Here is a 23,363-nt window from a genome sequence, read left to right as displayed (position 1 = left end):
ACCGCCAACACATCACTCTGGGACACCTCCAACACATCACTCTGGGACACCTCCAACACATCACTCTGGGACACCTCCAACACATCACTCTGGGACACCTCCAACACATCACTCTGGGACACCTCCAACACATCACTCTGGGACACCTCCAACACATCACTCTGGGACACCTCCAACACATCACTCTGGGGCACCTCCAACACATCACTCTGGGGCACCTCCAACACATCACTCTGGGGCACCGCCAACACATCACTCTGGGTCACCGCCAACACATCACTCTGGGTCACCGCCAACACATCACTCTGGGTCACCGCCAACACATCACTCTGGGTCACCGCCAACACATCACTCTGGGGCACCGCCAACACATCACTCTGGGGCACCGCCAACACATCACTCTGGGACACCGCCAACACATCACTCTGGGACACCTCCAACACATCACTCTGGGACACCACAAACACATCACTCTGGGACACCACCAACACATCACACTGGGACACCACTCAGGTGCACCACCACTTCACTCGGGGGCACCACCACTGCACTCGGGGGCACCACCACTGCACTCGGGGGCACCACCACTGCACTCGGGGACACCACCACTGCACTCGGGGACACCACCACTGCACTCGGGGACACCACCACTGCACTCGGGGACACCACCACTGCACTCGGGGACACCACCACATCATTAGCCAGGCACACACCATCAGCTGTCAGTGCACGCGCAACCACTGCATCACTCAGCGCAACCACTGCATCACTCAGCACCACCACAGCATCACTGGTTCAAATATGTTCTCTCAATCATTCAAGCTTTATTACAAATGTCACAAAAAGATGTTAATATTTCACTTCTGTTCTTGGATTTTCGTCACAATAAAATACACTGAACATAATGTTCACAAAAGTTATTTACAAAAGTTTAAGCTATTGCCATTATAAATTAGAATCACTTTTTAAGTATTAATTATTAAAAAGAAATAAAAGCCATTTTTTTGTAATATCAACACATGTAAGTCACGTAAATACAAAACATGTTGCATTACCAATGCTATAGGTGTCACATTTGTGAAAGTTATAACTATTGGCATTGTAAATAACAAAGCTATTAATTACGTTATTTAAAAAAAAACACATAAATAAAAAAATTGTCATTTACCATACCAATAGCTCCAACTTTCCTAAGGCGAGACCTATTGCATTGCAAATGCTTGTTTACTTTTGCTTTCTATGTTTACTATAGTTGTTGCCTGCAGCGCTGCCACAAATGATGCTTCAATGCTAAAAGGTACATCTGTGGTTTGATCAGACCACTAATGTTTTGTCATGTGGTGGGACCAATTGGGATTGTGGCAATGCTGCTTTGTCTCCTGTTGATGATTCAGCTGCATCGCCTTCTGGTAATGATGCATGAGATGATGATGCCCCATGATCACCTGAACACCGAAACATAGCCAATTTTCATGAATTTGCCTTTAAACTGCTCTTGTTTTGATTTGATTTGCCACTTTTGAGCACCGCTCAAATACTTTCTTGGCTGTTTGCTCATTTCTTTGAGTAAAATCGAATTGTAGAAAGTAAACCTGTAGTAGAGTGCACGTCTATGAAGGTAGCAGTAAGAATATTTTGTGTACACCACAAAGATTGTAATTGTGGGGTTTGTTCCACCAATACTGCCTAAAAGGAAGGAAAATACAAAGTAATATTACTAAACCCTATGGTAGCTTAAACATACCAACTTATGTAGAGAGTTGGAGTAAGGGATACTTGAAGGCAGGCGCTGGAGGAATGGATGCAAGAAGGTGAGTACTCAAGGGAGAGATACAAGAAGGAAATAGCAGAAAGGATGGGATTGGAGGTAATCACTCAAAAGTTGGATGAGGATGGTGAGAGCCAAGAATGCAGGAGTTGAAGACAGATGCAAGAAGGCATGAACTGAATGGACGGCTGCAAGTAGGCAGAAGCTAAAGGACAAGGGGATGGAGGGGTTTCGAATTTATATTGTATTGCTATATTTATAGAGGGCCTACTACCCCTCGGTGGAGAACTGAAGCGCTTGCCTACATGAGTAGCAAGCTACAATATGTGTAGGGTTTGTGGTTGGAAGTGCATTGTATTTGTTTTGATGCTATGTTGGAAGTGTTCCCATTCCATGTTGTGCATGAGGACCACTGACTGGGGTGCATGCAGCTTATTGTGCAATAGGATGCAGCGCTTAGCAATGGCTTAAGAGGTGAGAGATACGCACTCTATTTTGCTTTTCAGCTCTCTGCAGATCCCTTTATGGTATTTCTTTTGTTCATAATCCCACCTTGGTGATTACTGCACAGACTAATCAGTCATCCATTCTGGAAATACTGTGCATACTGTTTAAAAGTTAATGGTCCTGAGTAGGCATAGATTCAAGACTGTGCACGGTGAGTCATTCAACAGTGTGAGAGTAGGGTAAGAGGAGCACAGTAGGGTGAGTGAGGTGACCATATGCAAGTGCAAATTTGAACAAAAGAATGCACGCTTAGTGATGGGCTTATTTGAGTGAGATTGCAGATTGAGCAGTGAGGGGGACAGGTGAGTGAAGTGTGACATGAGTGCTGGGTCAATAGTGTCCTCTTGTGACTGCAGAGGGTGAACAGTGCAAGTGCATTGCGAGTGCAGTGTGATGACTGTGAGTGCAGGGTGAGCTGGTGAATGGTGTGAGTGCATGGTGGTCAGTGTGAGTGCATTGTGATTGCTGTGAGTGCAGGGTGATCGTAAAAGCGAAGGGCGAGAAAGAAGAGTGAGTTGTCTGAATGCAGGGTGCATTCCCGGACACTTGAAGTAACTCAGCATGTTATTTATGGCAGCATAGGGTTTCAGGTATAAGTTAAACTATTGTTATTCAGGCATTTGACACCTATGCACCCGGCTTCGCTGGGTTAGTTAACACGAGTACTTGGGTGCTCCCGTGGGTGTTGACATTAGAACCTTCTAAGTCAAAGGGTTTGTTCCTAGTCCACCGCTAACTCTTAATTTCTCAACCGCGACTTTCTCATAGCATTGTACGGGGCTCGCGCCTGTGTTCAGACACTGCACTTGTCCCCCGTGGGTCTCCTGTGTCACTACCTTGGGTGGTTTCGTGGGGTCCCAGCAATTCTATGTGCTATATGCACTGTGTCTAGTCAAGTCGTGGTTCTTATACCACTTATTAGGTATATGGTTCGCCCACCCCCCTTCCCGGGGCCTGTCGTATATTGTGCTAATTTACTGTGTTTTAATGATTGCAACGTATGTGCTTTGACCTCTAATCTCATAAAGAGATCAGTGGGGAGTGTTTTAGAAATAAATACTATATATATATATATATATATATATATATATATATATATATATATATATATATATATATATATATATAGCTATAGATATAGATTGCCCAAAGCGTTTTTTCTGGAGGGCACACACAAGAGTCCCAACCCTCCGGTTTTCTCTTTGAAATTGCCCTTCATATCACACTGCAAATTCGTGCCCGACGCGTTTCAAGGATGTGATTCCTCTCATCAGGGGCTTGCTTCTTAATGTCAAAAGGAACGGCCAGTCCTTCCTTTATTTCACTGGCAGAGCATGTCCTTACATAAAGTACTGCTGCTGAGTGCAGAAAGGCATGCTGGAACATATAGTCCTCTTGTTTTTCCCTAAGTGGGTTCAGTTCCTCTTGACTTCATTTAAAAGCATTTTTCATTTCCTTCGTAGGATGGTGACATTCCTGGCAAGTATTCTTTGTACTGGGGCATCTGTACTGCATAGCGCAGAAAATAGTTTCCTGCAGCAGCCTCCATTAATTTCGCTGGATGGTGCTACTCCGCAGGACAGGGCTGCCCTGCTCAAAATGACTCACCAAATTGCCCAAAGCGTTTTTCTGGAGGGCACACACAGAGTCCCAACCCTCCGGTTTTCTCTTTGAAATTGCCCTTCATATCACACTGCAAATTCGTGCCCGACGCTTTTCAAGGATGTGATTCCTCTCATCAGGGGCTTGCTTCTTAATCTCAAAAGGAAAGGCCAGTCCTTCCTTTATTTCACTGGTAGAGCATGTCCTTACATAAAGTACTGCTGCTGAGTGCAGAAAGGCATGCTGGAACATATAGTCCTCTTGTTTTTTTCCCCAAGTGGGTTCAGTTCCTCTTGACTTCATTTAAAAGCATTTTTCATTTCCTTCGTAGGATGGTGACATTCCTGGCAAGTATTCTTTGTACTTGGGCATCTGCGGAATAAAGTTTTTACACGATGAAGAGTGGGCCTCCAATTATCGGGTCTTTCATTTGGAATTATATATATATATATATATATATATATATATATATATATTCCATATATAGTTAGTTGCACTAACTATATATCGCGCACCCGCAATCCACTGCTGATGATGTCACATATTACATCATTCATGACATGGTCAGTGACATCACTGATGACATCACTGATGACATCTCAAATGACATCACTGATGACATCTCAAATGACATCACTGATGACATCACTGATGACATCTCATTTGACATTACTGATCACATCACTGATGATATCATTCATGTGATAATACGATGAACCTCTTCAGACTCTAATATAACCTTAGATACAATCAGTGTAAACAGACACTCACAGACTGTCACTCATCCATGGAGTTACTCACACACCTAGTCAGTCATGCAAAGAATCAATCACACCTCCATTTCCTCAACTATACAGTTATACAAACTTTACTTATTCAAACATATACTAACACATATTTACTCTCTTATACAATCCCTGATACAAGTTCACAATGATCCATACAGCCACTCACACATTCACTGGCTCTTATGCACAGTTATTTATATATGTCAACTCTCACATGTACTGTGTTTTACATATGTACTTACTTTGACATGTAGCACTGAGATATCCATTCACTCACCAATACACTCATGCACACAGTCAAGCGCCCATACAGCTGTTTCCACATCCACTTTTGAAACCATACATCTAGTGAATCAACTGCTCACACATCTATGCACAGAGTCATACACCTCCCAGCCACCCACACACAGACTCAGTCTCCCATACAAATACTTGGGCAACCAATCAATAACCCATATAGTTACTCATATAGCTACTTATCAACACATGCAACAGTTTACAGAACAACAGACATAATGATGCACAAATTAAGACAGTTTAGTCACTAACCCATGCACTCAGTGAGACACATTTAATCACTCACTCATACAGTCAGTCATGCACCTACTAAATCCTTCATCCAGACACTTATACATCCACTCATTTTTCAATATGTAAGACATATTTTAACTTTACAGAAACATACAGTCACTGGATGTTGTCATCAGTGATGTCATCAGTGATGTCATTTGAGATGTCATCAGTGATGTCATCAGTGATGTCACTGACCATGTCATGAATGATGTAATATGTGACATCATCAGCAGTGGATTGCGGGTGCGCGATATATAGTTAGTGCAACTAACTATATATGGAATTTCAATGGTTTTGTGTGAGTAAGATAAGGTTTTGTAAATGCGAATTCCTAACTATATATGGTCTATAACCTATGGTTTTTTCAGTGAATTTTCAAGGTTTTGTAAATGCTAATTCCTAACTATATATGGTCTATAACCTATGGTTTTTTCAGTGAATTTTCAAGGTTTTGTAAATGCTAATTCCTAACTATATATGGTCTATAGCCTATGGTTTTTTCAGTGAATATATATATATACATACATATATAAACATATATCATCTGTATATCTATATAAATACAAACATAAATGCATGCATACATATACTTATATGCATACAGATGCATGTTATTTACATGAAAGTTGAAAAAACACTAATAAAAGCAAAGCTAAAAAGCCACCTCATTACAAACAGAATGGCTTTAACTTAAACGAGGGCGAGATCTATTGCATTTTCAATGCTTGTTTACTTTGGTTCCATCAAGAAGGCATTCAGATGTGTCACAATTTTGCCATAAATTCTGAATGTTAGCACTCTAGTTGCACATTAGATCACTGTAGTAAAGCTACTGCTCACCAGGGACGTCTGCTGCTGGTATTCAAAGTGCATGTTTCAGTCTGCATGTCAGAATTTTTTTAATGAAATAGAAGAGGATTTGAGAAGTCACTCAAAATGATCCCTAATTTTTCTTTCTGCAGCACTAATCATAATTCATATGGCAAAATATACCCCCTCATGTTGTTTCTTTTTAAATTAAATGTTTTAAGAGTTACCACTTTATTCCAATCAAGATGGCTTCAGGTGTGCCATACCTTTGTAATAAGTAGGACTGTTAGCGCTCTAGTTGTTCTTTAGAACACTCAGGGACATTCTGTCATTGGGCTATACTTGGGCTACATCTGGGTGATATTTGGGCTACATTTGGGCTCTTTTGTCTCTGGTGGCCATTTTGGGAGACTGCATGTCAGAATGTTTTAATGAAATAGAAAAGGATTTGAGAAGTCACTCAAAATGTGCCCTAATTTTTCATTCTGCAGCACTAATCATACACAAATCAAGATGGCTTCAGGTGTGCCATACCTTTGTAATAAGTAGGACTGTTAGCACTCTAGTTGTTCTTTAGAACACTCTAGGAGGCTGCAGTAGAACACAAAGGAATCAACTGACAGTCTCTGTCCTTGTTGGATGTACATGTTTTACTGAGAATGTCAGACTTCATTTTCACATGACTGAGAAAGATAATGTGAATTTACAGAAAATATGCTTTCAGTTTAGCTTATAGATCCCCTTCCAAACCACTGTGGGAAAATCCTGAGATATTAGTTTTCTTTCAAACAATATTCATGATATCACAGCAGAAGGTTTTTTCACATGGTAAAATCACCTTAGAACCCACCACAATTCCTAAAACGAGTATGGTACCATCAACAAATGATTTATAATGTAACTAAAGTCCTAAAACCCTCTATTAACTACAATGCTTTTTAATGAGGTGCTATCATGTATATTGGTCCCAAGATGGCTGCCAACACTTCTTGGTTGAAGTGCTGACAGCCAATCAGATCAGATGTGTGGTTAGGCTCCGCCCAGATATATATCTTTTTTTGAACCTAAATTACTCAAAATCCACTGGAGCACATATATTGAGACCTAGCAAAGGCACATTGGGCTAACAGTCCCTACAATTTTGCCAAGTTTCGTGCAAATCCATTCAGCCGTTCGAGCTAAAAGTGAGGCCAACCGCCCTATGAAAATTAACATGGGGAAAACGCGTTTTGGGACCCCCTTTTTTCTCGGCCTCCCCTTGATGAAACCCCCCCCAAATTGTCAGGGGCTGCTCAGAAACAAAATGTTCCATTTTCCTGAAAATTTCAGCCAATTCCGTCCACAAACGCCAAAGTTATTAGACATAGAATTTTCAAAAATCCCATAGAGAAAAAATCCTAACTATATATACCTACTGGCGACCGCCAGTAGGTAATATATATCCAAATGAAAGACCCGATAATTGGAGGCCCACTCTTCATTGTGTAAAGACTTTATTCCGCATGTCGGCATGGATCAGGGGCACAGTGAGTACAAACAGGAATTTCCGCCATAAATTTCCCAACGCGTTTCGGCCTTGCAGCATAAAGTTTTTACACGATGAAGAGTATAGACTGGTAAGACAAGCTGCTTTACATTCCTTCAAGACTTAGCCTGAAGGCTGCTCTCCATAGCTACCACTAGGATAACTTTCAATAAAGGTTGTCTTTAACCTACCATCAATAAGGGCTGTTTGGACTGATACAAGGTGCCCACTAGAACTAGTGGACAGCATATACCAGGCCAACTTCTCACATGAAGGAAGAGACAGTGGGGGCCCATTGAGAGGGTGTCATGGTGTCTCTAGTGGTGTGAGCCCCTTGCTAACCCTCTGACCTCATATCTGAAGGAAGAGACAGTGGGGGCCCCTTGAGAGGTTGTCATGGTGCCCCAATGGGTTGGAGTCCCTGGCTGACCTTGTATGCGAAGGAAGAGACAGTGGGGGCCACTTGAGAGGTTGTCATGGTGTCTCTAGGGGTGTGAGTCCCTGGCTGGCCCTCTGACCTCACATGTGAAGGAAGAGGCAGTGGGGCCTTGAGAGATTGTCATGGTGCCCCAAGTGGTGAGTCACTGGCTGGGGGAGTTCACATTCATTACTTGGCCTTTCTGCTGGGACTGCCAGGTGAAGAGCCAGTTGTGAGTCTGTAGAAGACAAAATAGACAACCCTTCCGATCTTTGTGAGGTGCGGTCTGAAATGACTGACCCTGCACCCAACCCCCCGGATCTTTGACTCTGCCCCAACCTCCCTGATCTTTGACTCTGCCCCCATTTCTCTTCTCTCTATCTCGAGAAAGATTATTGAAAAATTGGTCAATAACCAGCTGACAACATTCCTGGAGGAGGTGGACATCCTTTACCCTCAGCAGTCTGGCTTCTGCCCAAGTCATTCCACAGAATCTGCCGTGAGTCGAGGCAGCTAGGCCGGTCCTCGTGTGAGGAATGACACAGGCCCTGAGAGGTGGCTCCCACGGACACTCCTGCTACTAGGCTGTGTGTAGGCCCTGTTTGGCGAGTTGCCCTTCTTCCAGGCCTATTAAATAAAAACATTTTTCAAGACTGTTGTAGTTGGAGGACAACGTCTCTACACGAGAGTGCTGCCACTCATGTAGAATGTAAGTTCTTTTGTTCCATGTTAGGGCGATTATTACAGCCAAACCTTACCGGGTACTGTAGTATCTTGCAGGACACGTTCTAGTGTTCTGACTTATACCCTATGTCACCAGCCACTCCCTGAAGGCTGGCTCCATACTGAACCCTGCACCCATCCATCATTGGTGTCTCCAGTCAGGGTCTAAACTTCCATAATGGCGGCAAGCGGGTCTGTTCCCACATGTCAGCTGGCAGCACCATTTTAGTATTGTATTTGGGCAGAGTGGCTAGAGTTTAAGGCTCACAGCACCTACTGCCAGGCAAATGTCAATGGTTGCAGGGCGAGAAGATAGCCACACTGTTCACACACGGCGAGGCCCCAACAGCCATAGTGCTGACCGGCATGAGGTCAGTGGATATACGCAACAGGGGGAAGCGTCACAGTTAGCTCCATGCTCAAGGTGCCCCCACGCAGCCAAACCTTCTGCAGGAGGTGAGAGGCCTCTCCGTTTCGGCAGTGCATGTGTGGGGGAAAAAAAGTCTTCACAGAAGTTGAAGTGCACAAAGCACCTGCTAGTGAGAGGAGCAGGCACATCTAAAAAGAAGTGATGGCTGTACATAAAGCCAGACACACATCTGATCCCCAAGTTGCCCTCTACATGCAAAAGCACCCATCAGCAGCCCATTGACTATCTGCCTGAGCTTGACCAAAATGTCAGGCCCCAGAGGTAGCACCTGTTCCTAACTGTAAGATCATCAGTTGGAATATAGCGGGTCTACGAAGTAAAAAAGATGATTTAAACTGGCTTAAATTCATAAAACTATATGATCTAATTGGTCTACAGGAAACTTGGAATAGGAAGAACAATTTTTGGCTGGACGGGTAGAAGTCTTATTTCTCATCTGCTCGCTCTGCCTTGGCTGGTAGAGCCAAGGGAGGCCTTGTGCTCCTTTTTCATTAAAATTAAAAGGGTCTCTAAAGAGGCTGGAGGCGTATTCCCATAACCTTTTAATAGTAGAATTAACTACACCCAATTATCCTAAAACACGATTTGTTAATTTTTATAATTCGGGCGAAAGTGATTTTATGAATCAACATTTAATTTGCTTGAAATGCTTTTTGGAGAACTACAGGCTAAAACAAACCACTTTTTATCATATCATACTTGTGGGCTATTTTAATATACATTTGTGTAACCTCATGTGTCAAGTTGTTGATCATCTAGGGCCTAATCACTCAGTCACACCCCACTTTGAACAGACGCATCAGGGGGAGGCCCTGGAGGACCTTCTGGCTGGAGATGACCTCTTTGAACCTGGTTTTTATGATCATACCGATCGGGTCCCTACGTTTAAAGTTAAGGCGAGGGACACTGTTATTGACTATATATTTATGTCCCCCCTCACTGTTAGCTAAAGTAATGTTTTATAATGCTAATTTGTCTACCTTCAGTGATCATAACCCCGTTATTTTGGAGCTTGACAAATTTTGTGGCCTAATGGGAACAGTTGGAAAGGAAATTGAAGCGAACTGCCTGATAACAACTGCCCAGGGTAGGTGGTTAGGAGGCTCAAACGGTTCAAGGTAATTCCTGAATCCTTTGTTGCGGACCTTCGTGAGAAGGCCAAAGTAAATATTGCTAAATTTGTAGATCTTAAGACCCCCAGGGCAGAGTTTCTTCGTGCTTTCAAAGGCATCTGTAGCCACATAGCCTCTGACTTGACTGCGATAACAAAACCCAGTCACAACACGGGCGAAAGGTGGTTTGATACCAACTTTTCACGGGCCCATCGAAATTTGTTTAAAGCCCTAAAAATGTCTCCTCGAGACAGGGATGTGATAGCCATATTAAGGAAGGAGTACAAATCCCTGGTTCATGCACGAAAGATGGATCTATGTCTTTTCTTCTGCTCCGGTAGCCCACAGAGGGATTCCATGGGAGGCAGGAGAACAGTGGGGGGCCAGATCGCCAGGAAGTACCCCCTCGTTACAGCCGAGTACCCCGGGCAGGGAGTTAGTCTCTGTGGTACAATTGGGGACGCAGTTCAAATTTGCCAGCCAACTGAAGCCTCGGGTGGGCGATGTCGCCCAGTTATGCCGCAATCAACCTCCGTGGGCCTCTGTAGGGGTTACAAGAATAATGTAGGTCCGCTACCCGCTGGTGCTATATAAAGGTGCCCCCGCTTCAAATTGTGGGTCTGGGGTCGAAGGGAACCGTCTTATTTCGGCGTCTGTTGGGTAGGCTCCTAAGCCCTGGCCTCAATTTATGGGCCGCCGCCCAGCTGGCGCCCTGCCTCACATGTAAGGCAAGAGCGTATTTGTCCCGAGCTCTCTTTCTGTAGCCCCCGCTAGCTCCCTCTCACCTCGAAATGCTCAGTGTGCCCTGGTATCCTTGCGGGTAGGCCCCAAAGCCGGGGCCTTGATTTAGTGCCCAGGTGTCCCCATTCCTGTGCTGCTCTCCAGCAGCCCCCGGGGGGGTGGGGGGGTTCTCGCAGCTCCAGGCAACGCCGATCGCGTATTGCAGATAGGGTCCGTGGTGAATGGTCGGAGCTAGCTCATTTTGCTCCCCGCCGCCATCTTGACTCTGTCGGGGAGTCGCAAGTAGGCTGCTTTTTCCAGCTCAACCTTGGGCGGATCTCTCCCTCAAGCGACTCTTCGTGCTGGATTGGGTTGTTCACAGGTCCCCAATGTGACTGGGAATTCTAAAGTGTGATAAGCGGTGAAATGCTCAGATATTGTGACGAGGGCTGCGGAGCTGCTTTAGAGAGTGGCCATTCCCGTCACACGCAACCCACCCCCACCTTCCAAACACCCTTAGACCATTGGAGGACAGGTATCTTGCTTTACACTGGTCTAAAAGTCCATCACTTCTGACTTCATCTTTCAGATTGTGGAAAGGGGGTGTCCACTACCTTTCCACTACAAACCCACCCCCATGCATTACTAGTTACAGTTACTCTCGAGAGTCAATCTGAGTCCTACAGCAGGGAGTTCAGATCGTGCTCCTCAAGCGTGCAGTGCAGCCGGTTCCAGAGCAGGAATGGGGTGAGAGATGCTACTCCCATTACTTCCTGCTCCTCAAAAAGGTTGCTATTTCCATCCAGTTCCTAGACATCCGGGATTTTAACTGATTCCTCTAGCTCCGGTTTCGGTTAGTGCTGGAAGCGGATGACTGGATGATGTCTGTCAAGTTGCAGGATGCCTACATCCAATTACATGTAGTATCTATGCAATACCAGTTTGTGGTTCATCCTTTTCGCTTCACTTTCTCTCCGCGAGTCTGTCAGCAGGGAATCCCTGTATTCCCGTACCTGGATGACTAGCCCTTAAAAGAAAGTTCGCCAAAGATGATGTCTCTCCATTTGCACATAAAAGCCTCTGACTTGCACTTGCTTTGTTTGCCTGCATTCTGTTGGTCACCAATGCATGCTGGTGTATGAGGGCCCTCCAGTGGTGCCCCCGAAAACAGTGGTTGCAACATAGTGGAGATCTTCACATTTGTATCAAAATCTCTATGGGCACTGCAATGGACCTACAATGGTGGGGTGTGGACAGCAATCTCTCCCAAGGAAGGCCTCCCCCTCTCCCCCTCTGGTGACAAGTTATTACAAATACCACAATTCTACTGTAGGGAGCACATCTGGCAGTGTGGCAGATCAAAAGGCCTCTGATCCCCAGAAGAACCTTTATTGCACATCAGTCTGTTGGAATTACTGGTGATGCATCTGCTACTCAAGGCCTTTTTTTCTTACCCTGTTCAGATCTTGACTAACAATGAAACTGTGATGTGGTATATCAACAAGCAGCATTCGTGCTGGACTGATATGTGCAATTTAGAAAATACCCACTTTGTATATATTTATCATATGTGAATTATTGCACTACTACACCCATTAGAACTGCGCCATCTGCACCTTTTTCAATACACTAATTGGCACCATTGATGGAAGTATGTAATAAGTGTCGTTTGCTATACATGATCTATACTATTGACATGTATATGTACCTGTGGTATCTCCCACTCGCCTCTCCCCCCCGTAGCTCTGCATGTAATGGAACTGCTCGTGGTGACATCATTTAGAAAGTCACCACGACCAGGATTCCAAGGCGAGCGCCGCGGAGGCTAGAGAAGATGTCACCTGTTGTGGCTGTCGCTGTGGCTGAGGTCGCTGCGTCCTACATTATTTACGAGCCTGAATAAATGCTTGAATGACTTCATCCTCCTGTGTCCGTCATCTTTGACTGATGTTACAGTACCCCATATGGTATGACTGGAGTGAGCCCTAAGGAAACATTTGTTTTACATAACAAGAAGGGGTGTAGGAGATTAATAGATTTTAATATTCTGGTCCCAACTGCAGATGACAGAAGTAAGGGGAAAGCAGCAGCAGAAAAAGCTGCAAACTGACGGTTTATAGGTATGTAAATGTTTTCTTTAGTATTGTCGTCATCCTTATATTTACATATTTCCATTCTCATCCTTCCATCCTCCACAGCTTTTGTTTTATTCTACTGACTTCCACTAAAGTAATTTAAGATTATTCTGGATCTAGGCTATTTTAAAGATACTAATTCCGATAGATGTGCAGGTCTTAATAATGTATGGAAATAGTTGAAATGTACATTTACATAAAGGATTTCCAAATGTTCATAAAGTCTGGAACAGAAAATCAAAGTGTGTATATTTATGGTAGATGCCAATGCTGGAGAATCATTGTGACAATTCTGTATATATTTTTTTTTTATTTTCAGCACAGTAAACGAAGTATTATTGGGTTTTTTGAGCATAAAGATTCAGATAACTACAGAACCTTTGAGCGAGTAGCAAATATTTTGCATGATGATTGTGTCTTCCGTGCTGCATTTGGGTGAGTTTTTAAGCATGCCATTAAGCCCCATTTACTGTGTTCTAAGATCATTTTTCTAATTATGTTGTTTGACTTAGATCTGCCACTGGCCAATAAACTCTGTATTTTTGTAAACAATTGTGACTCAACTATACTATTTAACATGAACTTCTTTTCATTACTTTTTGAAGAGTTTTATGGTTATGCATTAAAAGATAAACTAGGAAAACATTTTGAGAATTGGATTTGTCAAAACCACAACATTTGTTTATAACAATTTGCACAACATACAGACAGTAATACACCCAGAGTTGCATTCAAATTGGTCAGTGGGCAACATCTGTACAACGGAGGTAGAATGTAGGGAAAAAAAGGTCCACCCAGCTTAATGAACACGGTCATATCAAGAATGCTCCTCAAAGACCCTGTCCCCTTGCCGCTGTTTGGGCAAACCTTGACCCTCTAACAGGGTACAGTGATGTCGGACCAAGAGAGAGTATGTGTTTTTCCAGTGGATAATGGCATTGGTATCTCTGCAATAATTTGCAGTCCTGTGGGAGATGTTCAGTTGTCAAATAGGTATCCGGCTCCGCTGCCTGTCTATGTAGTCTGTCAACATAATTAATGGAAAGTTAAAGGTACATTACATCTCAAATGACAATGGTTTCAACAGACTCAAAAGTTGCAAAGTGGCAAGAGGGGCTGTGCCTTTTCTGAATGTCTGAATCAACTCCCCACTTACAGGATGATGTCGATTTCCATGTCATGACTGCCCTGCATTTAGCAAACAGTGGCTTAGGAAAATACATTTGCTGAGCAGATTTCGTGGTCTGTGGTTGTGATAGTAGGCTGAGGAGATAAGCTGCTAGGTAATTCAAATCGGCCCATTTCAATCAGTGTCCACACTGTATGGTCATCTGTTCCCAGAAGAAATGCAGTCATGGGCACAGTCAGGCCATGTGGAGCCATCCACTTGTCATCTGATTGGTGTATGGGGCTTATTATCTGGTCTTGTAGAGGTCTCTGAAAATCTGGCACTGCAGAAGAATTTCACACGATGATCCCCTACTCTCCCAACTCCCTGAGCCCCTACTCTCCCCACTCCCTGAGCCCCTACTCTCCCCACTCCTCACCATGCAGTTTGATCCATGGTCTTCGGTCCATTTGTCCCTATGCTGTTCTAGCTTGCTGACCTGCAACAGGGTTATCAATTGATGCAGAAGCTTGATTGTTTTCACATCCGTGTTAAGGTTCAGCAGGGTATGTACAATGCAGTGGGTATGAGATTTTTGTGCACTGCTGTCCCAGGTAAGCCAGCTGCCTGCATCATATAACCAGAAGTCAGGAAATGGTCAGCAGGAACATCGTATTCCAGCTTGACTTGCGCAAATGTGCGCAGCAGCTTGTTGGAGGTAAAGGTTTCCCCCTCTTTTACGAAAACAGCAAAAGCCTACTTAGATGCTTCCATGACACTGAAAATGTTGGCAACTGGGGGAAATCCCGGAGCAGAATGGAAGGTGAGTAGGAACAGTTGCAAGGTTTATATTCCCGGATTCCGGCACGTCACTCAACAGTACAGAGCCACTGCCACTTACTCAGCAACAGGATGAGAGAGCATGTGGGCAGCATAGCCTACATTGCAGTGATTCTGAAATAATTCGGGAAAAGCTTTCCCCCCCACTGGATCACATGCTGGAACTGCGATAGAAGAGCTGAAGATCTGGGATATCAACAATCTCCTCTTCTAGCAGAGTGCGGGAAGGTAGGGTCCTTCTGCATGTGTACCCCCACTTTTGGGAGCTATGCTGACTAGTCTTACTGGGATCCTACTAATCAGGACCCCGGTCTAAATGCTTTCTCCCTAAACTGTTGTGTTCAGTACCTAGGTATATCCCAGATTGGATACTGGGGTACCCTTGTCAGTCACTAGTGTATTGTACCCATGTACCCAGGGCATAGGTAACCCAGAGGTCTCCCATGGGCTGAAGCATGCATTATGCTGCCCATGAGACCATTCAAAATGTAACTGCCAGAACCTCCCCTCGGAGGGGCCCCCTGAATCGTCCCAACCCTCTCTTTAAGGAACTTAAGGGCTTACCATGGTGTAGGTCCCTAGATTTATCATGGGCAACATTCAGAACTGAAACCACTGCACTTATACCGTCTGGGCATACTGGATCCGTGCAGGACCTGTTAAGCATCAAGACACTTGAAAATAATCTCCCTTGGAGTGAAGGAGTCACTCCCCTGCATTCGTAGGCACCTTAACACTGCTGACCGGTCTGCTGATCCCGAGCTCCTACGGACTCCGAAGAGTTAAACAACACAGAAGGTGAATTTCTACTTCCCTTGAGGCCAGAGCTGACCTCTCACCCAGTTTGAGGGCAGAATCCCTCGTGGGGGCTGCAATACCTGAACCCCTGTGCTCCACATACTTTTGCAAATACTTGTTGGCATTTCTGTAGCAAGTGCATTGGGTACCAAGTAGCCCCAACCTCTAGTAACTACTCCTGCAAAGAACTTCAACCACATTGCACCGTGTGCTCCGTGACCAGTTTTGTAAAGCTGCGCAAGTTTCTCCTCCGACTCCACTGTCTTTGACCTGTGGTTCCTGTGGAGGGCCAACTATGTCGTCTTTGGGCTTTCCTGATTGCTCTGGGCTTGCCCTGACTTCCCTGCTTGTGGAGAGTCTTCTGGACCTTGCTGTTCCTCTCCTTGCACCTTGTTGACTTCCTGCGAGGGTTGCTTTTGCCAAGGCTTGTTGGTGCTTGTTAGAAATGGGGGTCTCTAGTTGGTAAGGGCCTCCACCTTTGTCCAAATAGGGACCCTTCTTCCTAGTCAGGATGAGGGAGTTGCACTCCTCCTAAAATAACCCCTGCTCACCCCCTTGGTAGCTTGGCACGAGCAGTCATGCTTATCTTAGAGGGGGTGCGTAAAGCATTTGCACATAACCAACAGTAATACAGTGTAAGCACTACAAAAGGACACCACCAGTTTAGAAATATATCCAATATTTTTATATACTTAAGACAAGACCAAAATGATAATCCACAATACAGTACTTAAAAATCTTCAGTTAGCGAAATAACCTTGTAAACAGTTCCTTGATGTCGATAGCTCCGTCCGGGGCTATCACGGCGTCGTGAGCAAACAAATCCAAACCGTTCTGGCTGACCCCGGCATCGCAGGCCAACTACGGCGTCGGGAAGACACGCAAACAGTACTTTTCAGAAATGCAGGGCGTCGATGACCTCTCGTTGAGCTTCCGAACACACGGCGTCCGCAGGTGTCTGTTCCGGAGGTCTGTGCAGGAGTAGTCGGGCCCTTGAAGTCACAGGCGTTGTTGTTCGAACTCCTCTTTGTTGAAGTCAGGAGCGCTGGCGTCCGCCGACGGCGAATGCTGTGGTGCGGCGTGGTGTGCCCTCAGGTGGCGGTGCGAGCAGTGGCTCGTTGGCGGCGTCGGATGGCGTTGTCGGTGAGACCAGGGTCGCGGTGTGAGATGAGGCGGTGCTTGTCACGGTGCTGGCAGGTTCACGCTGCAAGTAGCAGCGTCGTCATTGCTGGAGCGCTGTCGTCAGCTGACTAACTGGTGTCTGTGGCACCGGCGTCGGTAGGCCAACGCTGCCGTGAGGGATGAGGGCGGTGCGTCGTGTAACTTTACGAGCGGTGCCCTCGAACCACAGTGCAAGCAGCGGTGTCGATTCCGACATGGAGCGGCGGCGTCGGGGATACCAAGGCATCGTCGTGAATCGAGGCAGTGTGGAGTGCGTTGCCCACAGGTCGCGATGCGAGCAGGTTCTGTGGCGGCGTCAGCAGGCGTCATCGGTGAGACCAGGGTCGTGGTGTGGCGTTGCGGCGGTGCCCTCTGCTGTGCCTTCAGGGCACTGAGTCGGCAGCGATGTTGTGGACGGCGTCGGTCTGCTTTTCTTCTTTTGCAGCACAAAACACAGTCTCCAGTGCTGAGGGCAGAAGAGCTTGAAGTCTTTGCTGTTCCTGAGACTTCTTGAACAGGGGGCAAGCTCTACCTCAAGCCCTTGGAGAAACTCACAAAAGTAGATTGCAGAAAGTCCAGTCTTTTCACTGCCCAAGACAGAAGCAGCCACTGCAGGCCAACAAAGCAAAGCACACAGCAAAGTGGTAGTTCTTCCTCACAGCTTCTCCAGCTCTTCTTCTTGGCAGTCTTTTTGATCCCAAAAGTTCTGTGGTTTGGGCCCCAATATTTATACTAGCAAATCATTTGTCCTCTGCAGGCAGAGAGGTCCTGTACCTAGCTCAAACCAGTTCTTGGTGCATTCTGCCAGTGTGCATCTTCTTCCTTTGTCAGTGTGGGCCAGGGTCCTCAGACGCACCACAGAAGGTGGAGCCAGCATTGTGGAAGGCAGGCACAGCCCTATTCAGACCCAGGTGATACCCCTCCCACCCATCTACATGCAGATAAGTCTATTCAGCCATGTGCTGACTCACTCTGTCTATTGGAGTCTCCCCCAGCCCCTGTCACTCACAAACCAGACTGACATTACACAAGCTAGCAGAGGCAGGCTGGATGGTTAGGAAAGAAAATACCTACTTTCTAAAAGTGGGATTTTCAAACACAGAATGTTAAAACCATCTTCACCAAAAGATATATTTTATCATTCTGAGGTCAGGCATACTAAACTCTAATTTCTACCATGTTCCCTGGGTCAGTTAGGATTATAGGATGTTATAATCAAACTGCCCATTCTGGCCTATGTTGAACAGGTAGCCTTGCAATAGTGTAAAACGAAGTAGGCTGTAATTCAGTATCAGGACATGCCACACACACCAGGGCATGTCCTACCTTTCACATACAATGCACCCTGCCCACAGGGGTACCTTGGGCCTACCTTAGGGGTGACTTAACATGTAGAAAAGGGAAGGTTTAGGGACTGGCAAGTGGGGGCACTTGCCAAGTCGAAATGGCAGCCCTAGACTGCACACAGGCTCTGCAATGGTAGGGCAGAGTTGCACTTTACGGGCTGTTTGCATGGGTGGCACAATCCAGTGCTGCAGCCCACCAACACCATTTGATTTATGGGCCCTGGCACTTCCAGTGCTCTTTACTAGGGACTGACACATACATCAAATAGGCTAATCATGAAAACGCCAATCCATAACACATTTTACACAGAGAGCATATGCACTTTAGCACTCATCGGCAGTGGTAATGCGCCCAGAGTCCTAAAACCAACAACAGCAGGTCAGGAAAAAATAGGAGGAAGAAGCAAAACGTTTAGGTACAACCCTGCAAAAAAGGCCATCTCCAACACAACCCCCTTCCAGCCTAAAGCCAGGGTAGACCAATCCATACCTCGATGGACTTCCCTGCTTGGGGCTATAGAACATGGAACCTGGCCCGCAACAGCAGGGTTTCATTCCCATTCTATGCCTCCCTGAAACCCAGTTGGATCCCTCTATCCATGCTCTCAGGGCCCACTAAGCTGACCCTTGGGGAACCCTTCTCCTCACCTGTGAACACCATCCGTGCAGCGCCTAAACTTACTTTTTCACAGATGTGTCCCAACAGGCCGACCGTACCCACATGGCCAAAACAGAAGTGGGGCCCAGTCGACCCTCTGGGTGTGACTCCTGTCCCCTTCAATAAGGCAACTCTGTCCACCAGGACAGTAAGCCACATTGGCTACCGACAGTTGTCAGTGGGGAGACCCAGGCCTTATGCGTCTCAGGGCTCTCTAACCTCTGTGGCGTCAGAGAGTGGGGGGAGGTAGCCCCATGTGCCTGCCACACTTTGTCCACTCTCCGTCTTGTCAGGTCAGGGATGACATCCTGGCACTGACCCACCAGCCTAGGGTCTGTACCCAGCGGCTGGACAGGAGACTGGGGTAGGCTTTCCCACCTCCCGTCCTTCTCCCTGGGGCTCTGTACCCTTCCACCTGGAGAGGCACCCCCTTCCAGAATAGTCAGGGCACCTGTGGCAGGTGTCCTGCACAATTCGCACACCAGTTCAGGGGTGCCACCCTACAACTGGTACACCAGCCCAGGGTCTGTACACTGAGTCTGAACAAGGGACTGGGGTGGGCTCTCCCACACCTGGTCCTTCTCCCTGGTGCTTTGTACCCTCCCACCTGGAGCGGCACCCCCAGAAGACTAACTGGTAGGTGCACTGTTAGCAGTCACCCCAACCTTCAGGTCTGGGGGGACACCCTGAACCTGTACCCTTAGGCTGGACCTGGCAATCCAGGGCTCCTGGGGGAGTACAGATACCCCCCCCCCCCCCCCAAAGGGAAACACACTCATCGTGAGTTGTGCAAGAGTCTGCCTGGCGCAGGTCTCCAGCCTCCTGTCCATCTGACAGAGCATGAAGACCCCCCAGGCCAGAAGTGGCCTCACCAGGGTCAGTTCTGGGGTGTTCTGACCTCCGAGCTGGCAACCCATGACCCAATGGTCCTTCCACTGGGGACAAGGTCCTCCCCTCACCCTTTTGTCTGGATTCATGCACCCTCCCAACTGGAGCTGTGCTGCCAGACAACGGAACCAGTGGGTTGCTCATTACAGCAGTCCCCCCCGCTCCCCTCCAGTTGCCCAGACACCAGGAGATCTCTCTCAATGGATGGCCTTCCAATGCAGCCTAGGCTCCTCACCTGGTGTCCCCTCATGGAACCACCCAGGCTTTGGTACCGGGTTTTGGGCACCTTGGGCCGCAGCCCATTCCCACTCCTTCTCCACGGAGACAGGACGTGAGTCCTTACACCCTTTCCATGATACTGGAACCTATCTGGGCTACCACGAACCTTCCCCACCACCCTCGGTTGGGAAATACCTAAGCCACTTCCTTCAGGGTCACCCCCAGAGGCTTCTCCAGACCCTCTGGAATTCACCAAAAGGTCTCCCTCCAGTGCAAACTTCCTGGGGTCAGAGAACTCCCAATCCACCGGGTGTTCATATAGCTCTGGAAAACAGGAACTTAAAAGCCATCAGAGCCTTGCGCCAAACTGTGGCTGAAGGTCTCCCACTAAGGCCTCCCACCACTGACGCAACCTGGAGAAGTGATCTGGAGCACTGGCAATTAAAGACTAGTAGATCACAGAAATAGTCCCAGTCTGCAAATTCCCCATCATTACCTTGGCTTCGAGGAGACTAAATTCAGGAAACGGCATGTCCGGGGAAACATTGGCCAACAGAGCATTGACGCAGCTAAAAATGTTCCTGCAGGTCAGCCTGGTGATCCGACTATTCCAACCCAGAAAACCAAGTGCTGCCCTTCGGCACAGCAGCGCCACTCTGGTTCAGTCGGGAAGAGAGTGGGGATCGGTGCCCCATATACTAAGCCCAGCATCCTGTTTAGGCCAAGCGAAGCAAGTTCCACTCTGTAAGTCAAGTCAACCCACCCCCTGGTGAACAAGTTGTTTATCACAACCAGATGTGAGGCCAGGTAATAGCAGTAAAGGTCCGCAGTTCCCATCCCATCATCAAAGGGCGTCTGCCCGCAGTTCACAAAGGCGACACAGGCGGTTGCCTGCCAATAGTAAAGTGCAGATTGTCGAGGCAAAGGACTGGAACCAGCAATGGGAAATTGGAAGATTTGAAAAGACATACAAAACGGGGGTAGAACTAGCATTTGAAAAAAGGACTAGTCCCCCTAGAACATGCAACCGCAGACACCCCCATCTAAGCAAGTCCTGCTTCATTTTTAGTAACCAGTGTAGTCAAGTTAAGATTCCAGGCCAAGTCTGGAAGGCAAGAAGCATGAATGGCTAGGTATCTGAAGGACAGGTGACGCAAAGGGATTGTGAACTGCCACAAACCACTACTCTCATCACCATCAATGGGGACCATCCAGGATTTAGCTTTGTTGGCCCTAAGGCCAAATGCCTCCCAGTAAAACTGAAAGATTTCCAAGCATTTCAGGCCTGAGACCTGGTTCACAAGGAACACCAAAAGATCATCTCTATACAGTACTATACGCTCCTCATGGCCACCATCCCAAGACCACCTCTGGATACGGGCTTAACTCAGGTAAGGCATGCAAGGGACTCGATCGCCAAGGCAAACAAGAGGCAAGATTGGACAGCCCTGGTGGGCTCCCAGACAGATAGAGAAGGAAGATAACAAAACGGAGTTGACCTGAACCCAAGCAGCAGTGTAAGCGTACAAAAAGACCCATATAGGCACAAAAACGGGGTCCCAGCCCGCTCAAGTGCTGCTTGAAGGATCACTCTACGTGAGGAAGGCCTTAACAAAATCAACAGGATCATGGCCTCATTCAGTCCTGTGGGGAACGCCCCACAGCCTCCTTATGCATTGTAGCAGGGGAAAAAGCAGAAGACTGCGGAACCTCTGACAGTACTCAACTCGAAATCCATCAGGGCTGGGAGTTTTCCCTGATGATAGCTCAGGGAACACTTCCCAAATTACTTCCACTGTGAGCTGCTGGTCAAAGTCCTCTTCCAACTATGAGGGGTTTGAGGACAACGTAATATCCTGCACAAATGTCTCCCAATGTCCCAAATTGAGGGCACCAACCTGGAGACAATATCCCAGGTGGCCAGTCTGTAAAGAAGTCTACCTGATTCATCATTGTATTCGTAGCCCCTCGGTGTGGAGGCCTTCTAGCATGGATGCGCCTCATCCAATGAAATCTGGCGTAGGCGAGCCTACACCAGCACTGGCCCATGGTCTAGCTCGGCGAATGGCCACCACAGCTCCTGTCATTCCAGAGAAAGCATCTCGCCCTCTAAGACCGTAGTCTGTGCCAGCCTTTGGGCATCTGGACTCCCAACATACGCTTTAACCAAGCCTCTTAAGGCTGGTTTACTAGCTACCACACTGTGCCAGTCGACGCCATGGTCTCCCCCATTAATCTTAAAGTCGATTGAAACTCCTCCTCAAATTTGGAGCATGCAGGGTCCATAGGATACCAGGCGTTAATCCGCAATGGCAGAGGCCAGACTAATTTGGAATGAGCGGGGTGTAATCCGAAATAACCCGGGGGAAAACATCAATGTCTGAAAGTAGAAGGCGTACATCAGGAAGCCAGTCTAAGTCATTACGTGACTGTTGTATGCGCTGCCGAGGTATAGTTAAAGGTTGAGTCCCGGGGTTGCCACGTACGCCACATATCAAAGAGTCCCATGGAATCCACCCAAGCCATCACCTGACAGGAGCACGCCTGATGCCTCGGCCGCAAGGGGCCGGAAGTTTTTAATTCAGGATTTGGAAACACATTAAAATTGCCCCCCACCATGGTAACACCATGCGGGAAGGTCAAAAAAGGGTCCACAGTGACTGCAGTGTGCCTTGGCGCGGAGGCTGTGGGACCTAGGCATACATGAAAATATAATGTCGCCCTCTAACAGTCCATATATCCCCCACATACCTCCCCTAGGGGTCCACGAGAGATGCAGACACCACCAATGGAAATTCCCTATGCAGCGAGTTGGCTACTCCCGAACACCACTGAAGAACCCTGCATGCTAAATCTTATTCTAACTTAAGTGACGTAAGAAAGAAATTTGTGTACCCAACAGGTGAGTTTCCTGGAACATGAGGACCCCCGGCCGTAATAGCTGAAAGTAATGAAGGACAGCAGACCTCTTTATGCGTTCACATCCCAAGATAGTACCATAACTGCAACCATCAAGGTGCAAAAGCAGTAAGGCAAGGGCATTTCTAGGGCTCCAAAAGGGCATGAACCCAAGAAGAATTACTGACAGCAGCAGGGCATGGCTTAGAATACGGACTAGGAATTATGCGGCCAAACACTGAAAAATTATAAAAGGGCACCAACTTAACCCCCCCCCCCCCCCAACATTCCCCTCCCCATAATTCTACCCTGGAAACATCTGTCGCCCTAACTGCA

The 23,363-nt window shown here is 46.8% G+C and overlaps 1 protein-coding gene across 1 annotated transcript in view; it reads left to right on the top strand.

Moving 5' to 3' along the window:
- Positions 1-23,363, top strand: part of LOC147662596 (endoplasmic reticulum resident protein 44-like) — a gene marked incomplete at its 3' end in the record, with an annotated part of 141,954 nt that overhangs the window by 108,380 nt on the left and 10,211 nt on the right. The window contains exon 4 of the mRNA XM_086951047.1: positions 13,431-13,546. Within this exon, the coding sequence (XP_086807173.1) occupies positions 13,431-13,546 (116 nt within the window). The remainder of the gene's footprint in view (positions 1-13,430; positions 13,547-23,363) is intronic.

Source organism: Lissotriton vulgaris, unplaced genomic scaffold, assembly GCF_964263255.1.
Source record: "Lissotriton vulgaris unplaced genomic scaffold, aLisVul1.2 SCAFFOLD_4119, whole genome shotgun sequence".
NCBI lineage: Eukaryota > Metazoa > Chordata > Amphibia > Caudata > Salamandridae > Lissotriton > Lissotriton vulgaris.
This window is presented reverse-complemented; position numbering and strand designations above follow the sequence as displayed.